The sequence below is a fragment of the Geotrypetes seraphini genome, chromosome 15 (genome assembly GCF_902459505.1).
Source record: "Geotrypetes seraphini chromosome 15, aGeoSer1.1, whole genome shotgun sequence".
NCBI lineage: Eukaryota > Metazoa > Chordata > Amphibia > Gymnophiona > Dermophiidae > Geotrypetes > Geotrypetes seraphini.
The window spans coordinates 44656816-44676986 of NC_047098.1; the positions used below are offsets into that span (position 1 = coordinate 44656816).

The following is a 20171-nucleotide window of genomic DNA, read 5'->3' on the forward strand; positions in this document are numbered from 1 at the left end:
TTTGGTCTTGGAGGATAAGATGTACAATGTCTGCGTCTATGAGGCAAACATGGTTTTTCCTGTTGCATAGAGCATTCTGGACCCCTGTTCGTTTACAAAAATTGGATTGCTCTAAGTCTAATAGATGTTGGCATTGTCATCTTGAGGCTGGAACTCTAGATCATCTATTATTTTATTGTCCGTTTATTAATAATTTTTGGAAATTGATCTGGGGTCAAATAAATTGTATGTTAGAGAATCCTGTGGCCTTATCATATGACACAGTTTTGTTTGGAATGTCTATGAGGGCCAAAAGTCAAATTTCATCGAATAATAATAAACTATTAATGATTTTAACAGGAGTTGCCATCCAACATATAACATATAATTGGAAAGACTATAGGGGATTGAATTATTGTTTTTGGTGGAGTTTGGTTTGTCAAGTGTATGAAATGGAAAAAACATTGGCAATTAAGAGTGGTTATTATAAGAAATTTAAAGGGGTGTGGGGACCATTAATTGAGTATTATAATAAATAATTGTATTTATCCCCATTAAATATGTGTAGAGGGAAGGGGGATGAGTGGGTTTTATGACATTATGAGAGGTAATATATGAAAAGGGAGGGAGGGGAGAAAATCTATGATATAAAATGATTGTAGAGTTTCAAGTGAAGAATGTACAGTATGATTTGATTTCTTTTACACTTGATTGTATAATGTAAAAATGAATAAAGATATTTAAAAAAAAAAAAAAAGAAAGAAAACACAGTGTAGGACATCAAGTTGAGGCTGAGATTTTGGCATCATTTCCCATCTGTGTCACTGAGAGAAACCAAGGTGGCTAATGTCTTTGAAGCACTTTAGTTTGAGGATCACTCATCCTCTTTGCCATTGAAAGAGATGCAACAGTCTCCATCCTGGTTCCTGTCCACCTCTACTGACTTAGGTGGATGTGGCTACACCTAGTCTGATTCCCCTGCCTTTGTTGATAGCAACCTTCAAGGAGCAGCTTGTGTAGAAATTCAACAAAGTGGATGGAATGCTACTTCACTCCATGCAATAATTTCAACTTTGTCGATGTTAAGGGCAGATGTGATATAGCTGATACACGATACCCATACTCTGCCTGAAACAGAATCAATACTGAGCAGAGGTGAAGTGGGGAGTTGCAGTCAAGTTAAGCTGCAGTAGTTTCCATTTTCTGTGTTTTGGGAGAGAAAATTTCACCAACATGCCAGGAATCTTCGGTGTTTTTGCTGTAGAAAGCCTGACCCTATAGTCAGTAGTATGAGGCAGAAATTCAGACTTCACCAACTTATTTCTTCTGTGACTGAGTTGAGACCATTCCTGGCATTCTGAGAGTCAAGAGCTTCTTGAAGAAGAGGTCCATTGGTCTCCTTTCAGATACCTCTCCACCACATGTGAGAAACAAATCCTAATGAGAGGAACACGTTTATTGATTTTGTATGGGAGATGACTTGGGTCATCTTATTTTACCTAGAGATGGAGGAAGAACCCGGAGCAGAAGCATTGGATATTTTTCAGTTCCTGCCCCTCCTTTCTCTGGAAACCATGACAGTGCTTATGCACAGAATCTTGAAGAATTTACAGATAAGAAAGTGGGAGCCTCTGTTTGTATCGCCTATTAATAAGATGACCAACTGTATATAGAGTCCAGAAGACTCCAAAATATGAGCAACAGTAACAGCTTCCTCATTATTCCATGGTGGTCAGATCTGCTCTTAAAAGAGCCAAGAGTTTCAAGACTCACTCCTAGTTATCCCTGGGAGGGAGGCTTGGATACAGGAGTCTTTTTGGAAAAGACTGTTTCAGAGTGCTATGCTTTTGTCCCTTATGGCATCTTTCTTGCTTTTCATAGGCATGCACTTGGAGAACATTGTGCGCAGCATTGCAGAGTTTATCCCAGGACAAGCAGGCAGGTATTCTCACAAGTGGGTGACGTGATCTAATGGAGCCCCGATGCGGACGCCTCACAACCAGACTTGCTTGAAGAAACTCGAAGTTTTGAGTTGCCCGCACCGCGCATGCGCGAGTGCCTTCCCACCTGACATCGGGCGCATCTCCTCAGTTCTTACTTTTCCGTGGAGCCGAAAAGTCCATCTTCGACTCTCTGCGTGAAGTGTTTTCACTTGTGCCTTCTTTTGTCCGCGGTTTTGGGTTCATTTTTCTCAGAATCGCTGGTTTTTGTCGTTCTTTTCTTGTTTAAAAAAAAAAAAAAAATTTCTTCTGTTTATTCGACCGGGCAGGCCAAGTGGCCGCAGTCCCGTGGCTTCGATCTTGCGGCGGAGCTTTTTCGGCCTATGTCCCGGCCTGCAACCAGCTTTGAAAAGTGTTCCAAGTGCCAGCGCGCGATTTCCCTAACGGACCCTCATCGACGCTGTCTTCGGTGTCTTGGGCCTCAACATCTCCCGAAATCGTGCCGGCCTTGCTCAACACTTAAGTCTCGTGCTTTCAAGTGTCGTTGCATCCTGTGGTAGCAGCTTTTCAGCATGGAATCTTCGATGGAGCTTTCGTCCTCATAGGGTGCTTCGCCCTTGACATCATCCAATGCTCTCCAGGCTTCCACATCTTCTGCTCCGAGCCTCATCAAACCTGCTTCGTTTGTACCAGCTATGTCTTCGATGCCTGCTGTCTCTTCAGGTCAGATAGCACAGCAGCCCATTTCCCCCGGTGGTGCTTAAAGTGCCCAAGGCTTCTAAGTCCAAGCACTCTCACACTGCCTCGAGAGAACACGAAGCCCGTGCAGGTGGTCCCGTTGGAGACGCGGATCCATCCTTGCCGGCTTCGTTCAAGACCTTAATGGAGAAGCAATTCATTCAGCTCTTTACTACCATGGGGCCGAAGCTTCTCTCTCAAATCCAGCCTGGGCATGCGGAGGTCTCCCGCGAGGTCGATTGGCTTTCTCAACTTAGAACAGAGTTTGGGACTGTGATCTGTGTTTTATTGTTTTACTATTAGAATTGTTACTGTTGAGATATTTGCTATGATATTTTATGAAAAGAAAAAAAAATTAACTTTTGTTCTTAATCTTTCCTTTTCTATTTTTAATGGAGTTCTTTTCTTGATAAATAAGAATTGTGTATTGTAAACTGCTTAGATCCTTTTAGGCTGTTATGCAGTATATAAAGTTCTTAATAAACATAAACATATTGTATGTGTAGAAATAAATATATGTTGGTGGGAGTAGGAACTCATGTGTAGTGAACTTATGCAAAAGCTTCTAGAAAAGTTGTTGGGTAGTGCTTCCATGCTAGTCTCTGTTGGTGACATCGCCCATATCTGAAGATTTAAGTCCTGCTGTCAACAGAGAACACCCAAAGCAATTAACTTCATTTTAAGGCCCTCTTTTGGTTGTCTTGTCCCTCATAGGTAGATATAATAAAACCTTTAATTAGAAAGAAACTTGTGATTCCAGATAAATCCTGTAATAGGGAGGCTTTTCATTTGAAAAATAAGGCAAAATTCACCCTCCCTCCTTATGATTTAATCATATAATTTATCAGTGCTGGTTTAAAAACCTCTGGGGTGATATAAATCTGTATTCAGATCTGGCCATATTGTTGAGAAAGTGTTTGGACATGCTATACATGCTGGTTATTTAGCTTTAGTTAATTCCTTTCAGTTTATTAATGACAAATCAATTGTGTAGACTCATTTTAAAAATTGACGTATATTGTATAGGTAATGTGACCATATGTCCCGTTTTTAGATCCCCTGTCCCGTTGTCCCCATGCACAGCTTCGGGACATCAAAATGTCCTGTTTTCAGATAGAGCGTCCCGAAGTTGTGTGTGGGTTTAACGAGACAAGCGATTGCGGAGCCTGGGCGCTCTCCCTGCTTTCCTGCCACCGACTCCAAAGCAGTAACAGGGCCAGGCGAGGCGAGTGCAGCGACTGTACAATGGCCAGCCCAGAAGCCTTCTCCCCGATGTCAATTCTGACTTTGGAGAGGAAGTTCTGGGCCAGCCAGGCAGCGATTAGCAGGCCTGGAACTTCCTCTCCGATGTCAGAATTGATGTTGGGGGGAAGGCTTCTAGGCCAGCCGTTGTGCAGTCGCTGCACTCGCCTTGCCTGGCCCTGTTGCTGCGGCGGCAGGGAAGCAGGGAGAAATTGTCGTCAGTGGTGTGGGGGGAGGCAGGGAGAAAGAAAAAAAGAAAAAGTTAGGGGAGTGTTGCAGCGGTGGCTTGGAGGGGGCAGGAAGAAAGACAGAAAGAAAGAAAGAAATGAAAGCAAGAAAGTATAAACAATTAGAAGGAAGTGCAACAAGAGACTCACCATACAACAAAAGTAGGAAAAATGATTTTATTTTCAATTTAGTGATCAAAATGTGTCAGTTTTGAGAATTTATATCTGTTGTCTATATTTTGCACTATATTTGTCTATTTTTCTATAGTTGTTACTGAGGTGATATTGCATATTTTAAAGTCATCTATATTGACCTCTTTGAAACCCCCCCAATATAAATGATAATTAACATTTTCTCTGCATACAGTGTAGTTTGTGTTTTTTAAAAATTTTATGGTTACCATTATGAATTAATAAGATATTGTATGTACATGAAAAATGAATGGAAAAAATTGTGGGTGGGGCTAGGGTGGGGTTGGGGCAGGACTGAAAATCAGTAGCTGTCCCGTTTTGATGAAAAAATAAATGGTCACGATATGTATAGGTGAAAATTTGTAAATGGGGGGGGGGCGAGTAGTATCAACAATGTGTTTTTCCCATGGGAATGGTAGGCAGAATCAGATGTGGGCTAGGTCAGAGGAGGCATTTTGATCTTTCAGGGAAGAGGTGTCTGAAAATCAAGGAAGTGCAAAGCTCTTTAGATACCATTATTTCTTGGGATTTTTCAAAGGATAAACATGCACATTATTTAATGCAAATTGTCTGGGCAAAATTGCCACAGTATCTGTTCCTACTCACATTGTTTTCACCCATCGAAGTAGTAACCATGCTTGGAGTTGGCTTCTGAGATCAGTCGGGATCAAGTGCTCTCAGGGTGATGTGGCCATAGGCAAATTGTTTTCAGATTGCACATTTTCTTGTCAAACTGTTTGTTGTATTTCAGATTGTGCCATGCCAGTATTTGTTACAGCCTGTAAAGAATGAGGATCGGCAGATTTATACTCAGCATTTAAAGTCTTTGGCATTTTCAGCATTTACCCAGTGTCGAAGACCCCTGCCAGTTTCAACCAATGTAAAAACTTTGACTGGTTTTGGTCCAGGTTTAGCCATTGAAACTGCTCTTAAGAGTCCAGAGGTAAGAATTTGCACCATGCATTCTTTGGTGTCAGCATAAATGTTAATAACTTCAATGGTGTATGAATTTAACAGTCCTAGGAAAGCACTTTACTTTTACACTTCCTATTCCTATGATCAAATTTGCATTCTATGCCATTGTTGATGAGGTCATTTTATTAAGGAATTCTATTGAGTCACATTGGGAAATCTTTTGATGCACAGTGATGAAATACTACATTACCATTTGGTATATTGGTATGTACAAGGGCACCTCCCCACTACCTAAGAATTTTGATTATGGTTAAAACTGTTATCTACTGTTTTTTGTATTTCTGGGGGTGTTTTTATATTTATTGGTCTCCAAAATATTAAACCCATTGCCTCTTTAATTTTTTCTATACTAAATAAGAATCTATCATTTTTACTTCTCCCTTCCTCTTGTAATGCTTTTCAAAATTACATTCTCTCCTCACCCCTAAATTCCTATCTTCATTTACTAATCATAATATAGTAACTTAAAAACAGGCTGAAACTTGAATAAAATTAGATTCTAAAGGATATTTAGCTGTCATACACTATAGATCTATGCTTAACCAATCTTATTGTGGCAGTGACTCATAATCGAAGCTAAGAACTGTGTGACCACTGGAGGTCCAGAATAATGATGCACTTATGGAATGCCCACCCAGGTTCTGATCCGAAATGCAGGATTTGTGACCCCCCTCCCCCTTTTAGGGCAATGAAAATGATAAAAGGGATGGTACGACTTCTCTGTGAGAAAAGGCTAAAGCGGCTAGTGATCTTCAGCTTGGAGAAGAGATAGCTCAGGGGTAATATAAGAGTTCTATAAAATACTGAGTGTAATGGAAAGGGTAAATGTGAATTTGTTGTTTACTCTTTCCCAAAATACTAGGACTAGGGAGCATGTGATGAAGTTACTAAGTAGTAGATTTAAAACCAAACTGGAGAAAATGTTTCTTCACACAACACATACTCTGGAATTCATTGCCGGAGAATGTGGTGAAATCATCTTAGCAGTGTTTAAAAAAGCTTTGGATAATTTGCTAAAAGAGATGTTCATAGGCCATTATTGAGATGGCTTCGGGAAATTCACTGCTTATTCCTAGGATAAACAGAATAAAATCTGTTGTACTACTTCTGATCTAGCTAGGTACTTGGGACCTGGGTTGGTCACTGGGCTTGTTGGGCTTTCGGTCTATCCCAGTACGTCAATTCTTATGATCTTATGTTCTAACCCATAGTTTGGAAGGCTCTGCTGTAGGTATTTTTTAATGCTATTTTGCCAGGTATCGAGAAACTCCAGTATTCCACCACTCAGGGGTCCTACGGCTACATAGGTGGGCAAAGTGGGTCAGGTTTTGCCTCCCTAAGCTCTGAAAAAGTGAGTCTGTGCTGCCTCCATTGAAGGTTCTGTTCAGCCCATTTTTATTTAGCCAATTGTATGTGCAATGGAAGGTTTATTTGTAGGCTCCTGTTGTTCATGAAGAACAATTCCTCATATTGGTTTTAAAAGTATTTCCCTGTAACTTTGAGTGTCCCCTAGTCTTTGTAATTTTAGACAGAGTGAAAATCAATTCACTTGTACCCGTTCTACTCCACTTGGTTTTGTAGACTTCAATCATGTCTCCCCTCAGCCGTCTCTTCCAAGCTGAAGAGCCCTAACCTTTTTAGTCTTTCCTCATATAAGAGGCGTTCCATCCCCTTTATCATCTTGGATGCTCTTCTTTGAACCTTTTCTAGTGCCACTATAGCTTTCTTGAGATAAGGAGACCAGAATTGAAAGCAATACTCCAGATGAAATCGCACCATGGAGCGATATAAGGGCATTATAACATTCTTAGTCTTGTTAACCATCCCTTTTGTAATAACTCCTTGCATCCTGTTTGCTTTTTTGACCGCCACCACACATTGGATGAAAGGTTTCATCGTATTGTCTACGATGACACCCAGATCCTTTTCTTGGGCGCTAACTCCCAAGGTGGACCTTAGCATCTGGTAACTGTGATTTGGATTATTCTTCCTGTTGTGCATCACTTTGCATTTGTCCATGTTAAATTTCATTTGCCACTTGGATCCCAGTTTTCCAATTTCCTAAGGTCTACCTGCAATTTTTCACAATCTGCATACATTTTAACAATTTTGAACACTTTAGTGCCATCTGCTAAGTTAATCACCTCATTCATCCCAATTTCCAGATCATTTATAAATAAGTTAAATAGCACCAGTCCCAGTACAGACCCCTGCGACACTCCACTGTTTACTCTCCATTTAGAAAAATAACCATTTAACCCTACCCTCTATTTCTATCCGATAACCAATTCCTAATCCACAACTGAACTTTGTCACCTTTCCCATGACTCTTTAATTTTCTCAGGAGCCTCTCATGAGGAACTCTGTCAAAAGCTTTCTGAAAATCTAGATACACTACATCAACCGTCTCGCCTTTATCCATATGTTTATTCACAACTTCAAAGAAGTCAAGCAAATTGGTGAGGCAAGATCTCCCTCGGCTGAACCCATGCTGACTCCATTTCATTAAATTATATTTATCTATGTATTCCACAGTTTTATTTTTTATAATTGTTTCCATCATTTTGCCTGCACTGAAGTCAGGCTTAACCAGTCTCTAATTTCACAGACCTCCCCTGGAACCTTTTTAAAAAGTCGGCGTAACGTTAGCCACCCTCCAATCTTCAGGTACTACAGATGATTTTAGTGAGAGCTTATAGATCACTAACAGCAGGTCAGCAATTTCATGTTTGAGTTCTTTTAGTACTCTGGGATGTATACCATCCGGTCCAGGGGATTTATTACTTTTTAACTTGCTGATTTGGCTTAGTATATCTTCCAGATTCACCAAGATTTATTTTAGTCTTCCGCATCATCACCCTTGAAAACCATTTCCGGCTCAGGTAGATCTCTTACATCTTCTTTAAAGACCGAAGCAAAGAATTCATTCTGTCTTTCCGCTATGGCCTTATCCTCTCTGAGTGTCCCTTTTGCTCCTTGATCATGCAGTGGTCCAATGGATTCCCTCACAGGTTTTCTGCTTCTGATGTACCTAAAAAAATTGTTATGAGTTTTTGCCTCTTGCAAGTTTCTCTTTATATTCTTTCTTAGCTGTCTTTATTAATGCTTTGCACCCAACTTACCAGTGCTTGTCCCTCTCCTTATTTTTTTCATTCGGATCCTTTTTCCATTCTTTAAAGGATGTTTTTTTTGGTCTTAAAGTCTCTTTTACTTCACCTTTTAACCATGCCGACTCTCGTTTCCTTTTCTTTCCACCTTTGCTGATACGTGGAATACATCTGATCTGGGCTTCCACAATGGTATTTCTAAATAGCATCCACACCTGGTTTACAGTCCTAACCTTTGCAACTGATCCTTTAGCTTCTTTTTAACCATTTTCCTCATTTTATCATAATTGCCCTTTTGAAAGTTAAACGCCTCTACAGTAGATTTCTTTTGCAATGTCACTCCTGGTATTGGCTCAAATTTGATCACGTTATGATCACTTTTTCCCAGTGGACCCAACACAGTTAACTCCTTACTATGCCTTGTATACCACTAAGGACCAAATCAAAAATAGCTTCTCCTCTTGTCGGTTCCCGGACCAATTGCTCCAAGAAGCATTTATTTATGACATCTAGGCATTTTACCTTCCTAGCACTCTCCGATGTAACATTTAACCAGTCAATGTTGGGGCTATTGAAATCACAGAAAAACTAATAACTTATTCACATATAATCAGGGGGCTTAGCCAAACACCATGTAAATGCTTTAGGCACTATTAATAGGCAACTACCATGGAGACTCCAAAAAAATGGGAGAAAAATGGCCTCACTTGAGCTTCATATGGCCGCCAAGAAAACTCCCACATAGAAAACAACTGTTTAAAGTCTCCAAAACATGCCAGTGCAGTAACACAGTGCAGGCTAATCGCCCTTAAAGCCAGCAAAAAAAATTTTGAAACCCAAAACAGCTTGCTGCAACTTTGGTCTGTCCTCCACTGACTTTACTTAGGCTGGTAATCAGCAGCATTCCAACCGCCACTGTACTCCTTCCAAAACGATAAGCAGAGATCCAACATGGTCATCCCCATTTCGCCCACCGGCTTCTTCAGGAATCTCCTGTCACTATCCTCTTCAAAGTTGAACAGCACAGCCCAAAAACAGAAGCAAAAAAAACTAAACCAAAAATATAAACACATGGCTTCAGAGCGGCGCTGGGACTCTGCCTCAAGGTACAGAAGTACTGTATTATCATTCGTAGTTGACTCCGCCCCCTTCTGTTTCATTCCACCAATAGGAGCTCCATGCAAAAACCTTGCATGAGACTCTTCAGTGAACTGCCGCCCGTTCCTTTACAGAACTAAATGGTATGCAGTAGCGTACCAAGGGGGGGGGGGGGCGGTCCGCCCCGGGTGCAAGCCCTGAGGGGGTGCTTCCGGCCTTGGCGTGCAGTGCCCCTCCCCCGAAGGACCGCTTGCCCCCCTGGCCTCCCCGCACTACCTACGAAGCAGCCCGCAGCAGGATCGCGATGCCAGAAATCCCTACGCTGCTTCGGCGCTGCTTCCTCTGCCGCGGTCCCGCCTCTCCTCTGACATCAGGCAGGCAGGCAGGCCTTCAAGGGGGAGGGGGGGAGGGACAGGCAGGCCTTCAAGGCGGGGGGAACAGGCCTTCGGGGGGGTGCAGGCCTTCAAGGGGGGGATAGGCCTTCAATGGGATTAGGCAGGCAGGCCTTCAAGGGGGGGGACAGGCAGGCAGGCAGGCCTTCAAGGGGGGCAGGCCTTCGGGGGGTGCAGGCCTTCGGGGGAGTGCAGGCCTTCGGGGGTAGAATGCAGACCTTTAAGGGGGAGACAGGCCTTCAGGGAGGGGGGCCCTGGTGTAGAAATACACGGAGGGAATGGGGGGGGTTCAAAGAGACGTGAATATGCCGGACTTTGGGTGGGAAGAAATAATGGGTCTGAAATTAGAGAAGAGGGAGAGATATGATGGACCATGGTTTTTAGAGAGGGAAGGAACAGAAAGGGAGAGAAGTTGGACACAAGGGATGGTGTGGAGGGGGGGATAGAGATACTGGATAGGAGGGTAGTTGGGAAAAGAAAGGGAGAGATGGTGGACCCTGGGGTGGTGGGGAAGGAGGGAGAGATGCTGGATGAAAGGGTAGTTAAGAAAAGATGGATCTGTAGAGGGAGTCGAAAAAAGGAAAGATGCCAGCTTCCTGGGGAGGGAAGGGAAACGGGGAGGACAGAGGTGGCAGATGGATGGTTAGCATGAAGGAAGAAGGAGACCCTGGCAAGCAAGTTATCAGAAGACAACCAGAGCCTTGGGACCAACAAGATTTGAAAAATAACCAGACAACAAAAGGTAGAAAAACTAATTTTATTTTCTGTTTTGTGATTACAATATGTCAGATTTGAAATGTGTGTCCTGCCAGAGCTGGTGTTAGGCCGTAAACGTGAGCTAGGATTTAACAGAGAGAGGAAAAGTCCTTTTTGTTTCTTTATTTTACTTACACCACAGCGCCAGTGTGGTTAGGAGAAGCCAAAGGGGGGTGAAAAAGCTATAAAATAAACCCATCAGGTTGTTTGAAAAAAAAACCCAAAACACCCAATTGGGCAGGAAAGTTGAATCGAAAAACCAATTCAATAGGCTGAATCGAATCGAAATTTATTTATTTATTTTTTTTTCTTGAATCGGGCAACACTAGTTTGCGCTACTGTCTTAGACTTTAGGACCTGGGATTGGGGAGAGATGGCATCCTCAGTACTTTATAATGCAAGTGAAACGAGGATTTGGTCAGACTTTTGAAGGGTCTGCAGAAGAAAAATATTGTATAGGCCGGGGACATGAGACAGCAGAAAACGGGAACTTTTCTTCCTTCTATTTTTGTGAATGGCAAGACTGAGGATGTCAGAGAGTTCAATTTAAAATATGTGCTTCATAAGAAAATATAATAATGTGTTTTATAAAGTTTATAAGCATTGCTGGCCTACCCGGTGAGATGCTCCTAATGGTGGTGGTGGTGGCAGCGTGTCAATGTGTTGAGAGGAAGAGGTGGTCTGGGAAATTCTGCTGAGCAAACTCCGGGCCCATTTCCACCCCCCAGCTAGTCCACTCCACTCAACCGGTTCACACACTGAATGGGTCTTTGGGTGTTGTGCCTGGGTAGTTGTTTTGGGATCTCTTCCAGTGGTTTGTCAGTATCTCCTTGTGGTCCAAGGAAGGAAACTTTGTTAATCTTAGCATTGACCTTCAGAATATGTTTGTAACAGCGCTGCTTGTGTGGCATTAGGCTATGTAGTGATCGAAAGAAAAAACCAGACCTTTGTACATTTTTGCACTATATGGTGGGTGTATGAGGAGATTCACATTTCCTGCACAGCTAAGTCCTTGTGAAGTTACCTTGTTCTTTCTGTATTTGACATCTAGCAAGGTCTCTGTTTGGAAGCAAATATCTAAGCTTAAAAATGAAGTGGCCAGAAGTTATAGTAAAAGCAGATAGCGTTGCTGATTTTAAGAAAGGTTTGGACAAATTCCTGGAGGAAAAGTCCATAGTCTGTTATTAAGACATGGGGGAAGTGTCTGCTTGCCCTGGATCGGTAGCATGGAATGTTGCTACTCTTTGGTTTTGACCAGGTACTAGTGACCTGGATTGGTTACCATGAGAATGGGCTACTGGGCATGATGGACCATTGGTCTGACCCAGTTAGGCTATTCTTATGTTATGTTCTCATCTGTAGGGGCCTTGTTTTCACTTCTTATTTTAATGTATTTTTTTTCTGGAAACTTATCAGTGTTTTTTAGAATGGGAACAAAAATGGAATAGAATTAATGTGTGTGGAATGGGGGGGGTTAACATAAGAACATAAGAACTGCCATCTCCGGATCAGACCTTCGGTCCATCAAGTCCGGCGATCCGCACACGCGGAGGCCCTGCCAGGTGTACACCTGGCGTAATTTATAGTCCACCATATCTTTATATGCCTCTCTTAAGGAGATATGCATCTAGTTTGCTCTTGAAGCCTAGGACGGTCGATTCCGCAATAATCTCCTCTGGGAGGGCATTCCAGGCGTCAACCACTCTCTGAGTGAAGCAGAACTTCCTGACATTAGTCCTGAACCTGTCCCCCCTTAGCTTCATTACATGTCCTCTAGTCCGTGTCAAATTGGACAATGTTTACTAATTTCTTCAGCTAAATAATTAAATCCACCTCAACCAGACATAGGAGAACTCACGCACCATTCACACACCCTCCAACCAAAATCGTCAAAAGAAAAAAAACTGTTCGACAACCTCCTAACACTCGACCCCCAACTCTACAACCTATTGACCTCGACCACAAACTACAAAACCTTAAAAAAAGAAATAAAAACCCTTCTATTAAAAAAAACACATAAAACCGAACTAACACAATCAGAACTGTCCCAAGCATCACTTGCAACTACTCCATATGTACTTCTGATCGCATGACAATTCAGACATAATTTATGTTATGTTTGGAATAATGGTTACATATATGAGGTCAATAAAAGAAAATTTTCAGTGCCTGTTTCTATTATGACAATTTATTTTTCATGGTTATTACAAAAAATATTTTTTTACATGGGGGGGGGGGCAAAAAATGATGGGCCCCAGGTGCCACATACCCTAGGTACGCCACTGATGGTATGAGTTATAAGGAAAAGTACTTCAAAGTGTATTTCACATCACATTTCAAAAAAATGCAGTCCATTAAATATGGGCATTAAGACCCTTTGGATGGACTGATCCCAGCTCATATATCCAGCACTGCTCCTTCTGCAGTAGATGAAGACGCCAGTCCTCATGATGTGGTGATCTCTTCACCTGTTCCAAAACTACACATCTCAAGGTGTTGAAATTATGTCGTGCTTCCTTTGTCCTCCGGGTATTTAGACTGGATCGATGCTCCAAAACCCTTTTTCTTAACATGCAAGAGATCTGTCCCACATAGAGCAGTTTACAAGAACACCAAATCACCTGCCCCAGCCTGCTATTGAGGGGTTGGATTTGTACAGCAACTTTGTAAAATTTGTTACTATTTTGCAACATCTGATTCTTGCCCAATTACTTCATGCCTATGTGATTTTGTGCATTGATTATAGTAATGCATTTGCTGATTTAACTGCTAAGAGCTTGAAAGACGTCATTGTATTCAAAACTAGGCAGCTTGGCTTTTGTTGAATTTAGGGCTATTTGGGCATGTTGCACCTTCCTTACTTTCTTTGCCTTGGCTTTCAGTTGAAAAATATAAGCTTAAGCTTTTGGTCTTGCAATTTAAAGCCTTTCATGGGATGGTTCAGAAATATATTTCTGATAAATTGCCATTATATATACCTTTTCGGGAGTTTGAGATCCCAAGGAGATAGACTTTTTGGGCTGTCAGCAACTGCCTTAAAAGCGGCCGCTGTTTGCATGTGAATCACACGTCAATGCCATTTATAGACTCGCACCTTCAGGAGAGGTAGGCGCCAGAAATGTAGATCACGGTTTTCAAAGCCTACATTTCTAGAACCTACTTTTTACATGAATTGCACCTATTGCTTTACGATGCCAACTCCACTTCCATAGGCGCGATTCTGGTGCCATTTTGCACTTAGGCGCCGGTAGGGTGCCTATCAGCGCCTAAGTTAAGGTGCATTCTATAGAATATGGGCCTTTCTGTTACCAGCTGCTAGATATTTTTATCTGGAGTTTACTCTATCTTGAGTAGGGTTTACCATATGGCTCCAGAAAAGGAGGACAGATTAGTACATTCAGGTTTTACTTCCATTGCTATCAATGGAAGTAAAACCCATATTTCTCTTATCTGTCCTCCTTCCTTCCATTGCTTTCAATGCAAGTAAGATCTGGATATCTCAATCTGTACTCTTTTTTTTTTCTGGAGCCATATGGTAACCCTAATCTTGAGCCTTCTTCTCTAGTATCTTGTTATGGAATAAGATCCTGTCTTCACTGAGATCAATAGAGACTTGTTAGTATATAGAAAAGTTATTAAAACTTATTTATCTATGAATTTCTGCTGGATATTGTTTTATGGTTTACTTAGGAGAATTATTTGTTTTATTATATGTTATTTTTTTAAGATCTGTTTAAATTAATTTGTTTGTTTGATTTTATCATGGTCTGTAAATTCAATTATACTGTACATGTTATTCTCTAACCCAGGGCTGCCAAAGTCCGGTCCTTGAGATCTACTGGCAAGCTAGGTTTTCAGGATATCCACAATGAATATGCATGAGAGAGAGATTTGCATACTAAGAAGGCAGTGCAGGCAAATCTCTCTCATGCATATTCATTGTGGATATCCTGAAAATCTGGACTGCCAATAGATCTTGAGGACCGGTCTTGGGCAGCCCTGCTCTAACCCATTGGGAGTGTTATCGGGAGGATGGGCTAATTGAATAAATAAAGAAAAGTTTAAATAAAGAAGTATAAAATACTGAAACTACCTGTAAATATTCTTATTGTGTGTCTGTGTTGTCTTGTAAGATTCTCGTGTTTTATTTTTCTTTTCAGAGAGCAGAATGCATTCGACTGTACTCGCCTCCATTTATACTTGCCCCTGTTAAGGATAAACAGACAGAACTTGGGGAGACATTTGGGGAAGCAAGTCAAAAATACAATGTGCTCTTTGTGTGTTATTGCTTATCTCATGATCAAAGATGGCTTCTGGCATCTTGCACAGATCTCTATGGAGAACTTTTAGAAACTTGCATCATTAATATTGATGTACCAAACAGGTGAGGAACAGTTTAAATGGGGAGCAAAAATCTATTACAACAATTTAATAATTTGCTCACCATCCTTGCCTCTTTCTTTTGGCATTATTCAAAAAGTTGATAGTTCGTTAAAATTGTTTTGCAGGAGATGCAGCAGTTCTTTGGTACTTCAAGAAAAACTTTGTTTCTAGTATAACAGGAATATCAGTGCAAAATCTGTAGAGAACCTAATTTGCATATTCTTCTGCTTCTCCTCTTCCTCTCTCTCTCTGGGCTGTGCTGGATTTCTTCAGTCTTACTCTCTACAGTGAAGTTATAAGAACTTCTCTGTTCCGCTTGTGTTTTTTTTTTGGGGGGGGTTTATCCTGTAAGCGAGGCTTTTTGGTGCTGCAGAGGCTTTTAGTTCCCTGAGACATCTCTGGCTGCGAGAACATACAGATTCTAGGGGCAGAGATTTGTAGCTCGCAAGCACATGCTTTGCATGATTCCTGTGTGGCCAACCTGTATTAACAGCCTGGAGGCTCAGGGAGCATTTCCTTGGGAGCAGGCTCACCCCAGGTTTCAAACACAGTGGGCTTGAGCGCAGGCCGTGTGACTTCCAAGGTGCTTTTGTACCAAGATCAGGGCCGACTGCATTCCTCTCCCCACAATGTCTTGTGGGCTCCGGTGAGAGTCTGGTCTCATGGGGAAACTGGATAGCAGTTAAAAGAAACAAGCAATTTTCCTTTGTCAGGTTTGTCTGAGGCAGAAATCTTCTCATGTCTCTTGACTACATTACATTAGTGATTTTTATTCCGCCATTACCTTGCAGTTCAAGGCGGATTACAGAAGAGGATTTCTGGACGTGTCCAGAGGTGTTACAGAGTAGAGCGGGTTGCTTCAGAGGATTGAAATGTTTCATACAGTGTTAGTTAGTTTTAATGGATTTCTTGAATAGCAGGGTTTTAATTTCTTTTCTGAAAGCTTTGTAGTCTGCGGTCACGATTAGTAAGTAGATTGGTGAGTTGGTGGTCTAGTTTTGCTGCCTGTGTGGCTAGAAGGCCATCGTACAGTTTTTTCCGTTTGATGTCTGATTGGAGGGTATGTGAATGGTGTCTGGGTTCTCCTGTGTCTGGTTGTGGTAGTTTGACTAGAGGTTCTCTGTGAGCAGCCTCTGTGCATATCCACGTGGGAGATCTATATGACAGATACCAGCCTCTTTGGCTGGGAGCCCTTTACCAGGGGCGCCTGTTGCAGGACCGGGGGTCACCCTTGCAAAGGGGTTGGTCAATCAACTGCTTGGAGCCGAGAATGGTCAGATTAGCCCTACGGGCACTGGAAAGCATCTTGAAGGACAAGGTGGTTCGTGTCTTCTTGGACAATGTCACAGCAGTAGTCTATCAACTGGCAGGGAGGTACCAGGGGTACACTGCTGAGATTAGAAGCTCAAATGCTGTTCCAATGGGCCAATGCCCATCTATGGGCTCTTCGCAGTACATGTAGCAAGATAGGACACTGGATCCTGGAGAGTGGTCTCTTTCTCAGGAAGCCTTCAACAGCATTCTACAGTGTTGGAGGTGACCAATGTTTGATCTCGTGGTATCAGCCAACAACAAAAAGGCCACTGTTCTTCAGTCGAAGATATGAGACATGAATCAACATCCTCAATGCTCTGTGCTAGCATTACATTACTGTGTGTTGGCAGGTCCAGAGTTCAAGCAAAGGATTCTGGGATATTAAATCTGACCTTGGGAATGTTGATGTAGATGGACTGAATAGCTACTGCCCATTCAGTCTAACAAAAGACCTTAGAATTCTCTAAATGACTCCTGAAAGTCCAATTCTTGAGATTAACAAAGAAGCGTTTGCATATTTCTGGGGGCGTAGGGCTAAAGTTCTCCTTAATTTTTTTTTAGTTTATACTTATGTTGGTTTCTTCTATCCTGTTTATTGTTTTTTTCTTTATTAGCTTTATTTTGTTAGTCTGCTTTGTTTTTATTTTTTTGTTTGTTTTACAAACTGCCTCATTAACGAACTGTTATTAAAATTTGGAATTCAACCATTTACTGTTTAACGGTCGAGAGGCCTTATTCTTACCAAGGGCTGTCTTACCTGTTTCATGGGAGTGTGGCGTTTTGTCTCCACTTTGAGGGCTCAGACTGTCTTGGCTTGTGCCTGCTCTGTTTCGTCCTCCATGCCAGCTGTTTCCTGCATCTTGTCGGATGATATCTCTGTGCCTGCCTGCTTAGTGTTGGATGTATCCACCTTCGTGCTGGCTGGCGTTCTCATTGCAGTTTTTTCAGGGGCTTTTCCTGTCCTGCTGGCCCTCCCTGCCTGTCAATGCAGGGTCTGACAAAGTTCTCAGCCCACCTCTTTCGATGTTGTGACAGCAGATCTGGTGGAGAATGGGCTCTGCCTCAGTTTCTGTGCCGGCTGTTTTCCTCCTTCTGAGTTGCTCTTGCATATTCCAGACTTGGTGAGGCCAGAGGTTTGGATCATGTTAGAGAAATTGTTTCCTGGCAGCATTGAAGAATTTATGTGTGAGGATGGTTCATTACTCTTATACTAACTTCTTTTTGGATCAGGCCTTTGGAATTCTAGCTCATTGTGGACATGTTTATTTTTGAATTTTTCTTTTTGTTTCTTATTTTGGTTGGGATACCATAGTATTATTTAGTAATTTTTTGTTTTCTTTATTAGTAATATTTTAATTATTGAATTTATTTGGTCTTTTTATTTTATTTGTAATTAAGCAATTGTTTATTCAGATGCTTTAGTTAGATTGTGAGCCTTATTGGACAGTTAGGGTTATTTTTCCAAGCACCTAATATTTATTGTAAGCCGCATAGAATTGTGGGATGTGCGGGCTATAAATATTTAAATAAATAAATCCCTGGACTTTCAAACAGATGTAATAATGACAGGTGCTTAAGGAATTCAGACATAGAATGGCTCCAGCTACAGAGCCATTGTTTAAATCAGATAAAAAAATTGTGATGAAGGAAGATACTGGAAGATACTATTTTTAGAACAAATTCAAATCTATAAAGACAGGTTGCAGCACCTTGATCTCCCTCTTGCTCATTCTGATTTCTTGCTCCTTCCTCACTGCCTCTTCACACCTATACACCCACCATTCAGAAACACATACATACTCATACTCTCTCTCTATTTGTTCAGGCAGGGCACAGGTTCTGCTCTGCTCTCATTCATTCAGGCAGGACATAGATATACACACACAACCTGCTTTAAATCTAATTTATACTCTGCATTTGTAAAAACCTATTCCTATAAAATATACTTTTTATGCACCACCTGGCTCTTGTTTCATCTTACTTCCTACTGCCTCAGGCCTGAACCTGGGACCCAAAATAGACTAGACAATACAAAAACACAAAACATTACATAGAATAGACAATACAAAAGCACAAAAGATTATACTCTGGTTCAGCCCTGGCCTCAAGAAGAGCTTTTCTATGTGTTTCTCCCATGGTCGATGATAGGAAGAGTCCTCCGAAAGGTACAGTCCCACAAGGGGTGAGTAATTCTGGTTGCCCCAGACTGATTGAGATGGTCGTGGTATGCAGACCTAGTACGTCGGCAGGAGGGCAAGGGTTTCGGGCTTCCATGTCATCTGAGATTCTTTTCGCAAGGCTCCATTGCCCTGGAGGATTCTGACCATGTGGTCTTATGGCTTGGCTCTTGAGCATGAAGTCTTAGTATGCAAAGTCTTCTTCTGGGAGACTGTTCTATGCATCTGCCACCCTTTCTGCAAAAAAATATTTCCTTTAATTACTCCGGAACCTATCACCTCTTAACTTCATCCTATGCCCTCTCATTCCAGAGCTTCTTTTTAATTGAAAGAAACTCAACTCATGCACATTTACACCACGTAGGTATTTAAACATTTCTATCATATCTCCCCTCTCCTGCCTTTCCTCTAAAGTATACATATTGAGATTTTTAAGTCTGTCCCCATACGCCTTATGATGACCACACACCATTTTAGTAGCCTTCCTCTGGACCGACTCCATCCTTTTTATATCTTTTTGAAGATGCGATCTCTAGAATTGTACACAATATTCTCAATGAGGTCTCACCAGAGTCTTATACAGGGGCATCAATACCTCCTTTTTCCTACTAGCCATGCACCCTAGCATCCTTTTAGCTTTTGCCGTCACCTTTTCAACCTGTTTGGCCACCTTAACATCATCGCATACAATCACACCCAAGTCCTGCTCTTCTGTCATGCACAAAAATTTTTCACCCCCTAAACTGTACCGTTCCTTCGGGTTTTTGCAGCCCAAATGCATGACCTAGCATTTCTTAGCATAAAATTTTAGCTGCCAAATTTCAGACCATTGTTCAAGCTTCGCTAGGTCTTTCTTCATGTCGTTCACACCATCCAGGGTGTCTACTCTATTGCAGATTTTGGCATCATCCGCAAAGAGTTACATCTTAACTGCCAGCCCTTCAGCAATATCGCTTATAAAAATGTTAAAAAGAACAGGCCCAAGAACAGAAACTTGAGGCACACCACTGGTAACATCCCTTTCCTTAGAGCAATCTCCATTGACCACTACCCTCTGTCATTTTCCACTTAACCAGTTCCTGACCCAGCCCATCACTTTGGGACTCATCTCAAGAGCACTTAGTTTATTTTTTTAGCTGTCTGTGTCAAAGGTTTTGCTAAAATCTAAATAACACCACATCTAGCACACTTCCTCTATCCTATTCTATGGTCACCCAGTCAAAGAAATTGATCAGATTGATCTACTGAATCCATGTTGCCTCTGGTCATGTAATCCACCAGATTCCAGAAACTTCACCATTCTTTGTTTTAAAAGTGTTTCCATTAATTTGCTTACCACAGAAGTCAGACTTACTGGCCTGTAATTCATTGCTTCTTCCTTACTTCCACTTTTGTATAGAGGGACCACATCCACCCTTCTCCCGACTCTAGAGAAGCATTGCAAATTTCAATCAGCTGAGCCACCAGAACTTCCCTAAATTTCTTCGCTTTGTCTACCTTTAATTTAGCTAGCTCCTCATGAATACAACCTTCTGAAAATTGATCAGGGTCTACCATTCCACCATCCCTATTTGCATTTGTCTTCTGCTTCAGCTCCTGGATCTTCAGCCATGAACATAGAACAGAAATATTTGTTAAGCAATTCAGCCTT

General features: G+C 41.7%; 1 protein-coding gene across 1 annotated transcript in view; it reads left to right on the top strand.

The window, feature by feature from the left end:
- Positions 1-20171, top strand: part of MED13 (mediator complex subunit 13) — a 432233-nt gene that overhangs the window by 345164 nt on the left and 66898 nt on the right. Inside the window, exons 22-23 of the mRNA XM_033922821.1 lie at positions 5070-5261; positions 14807-15030. Of these exons, the coding sequence (XP_033778712.1) occupies positions 5070-5261; positions 14807-15030 (416 nt within the window). The remainder of the gene's footprint in view (positions 1-5069; positions 5262-14806; positions 15031-20171) is intronic.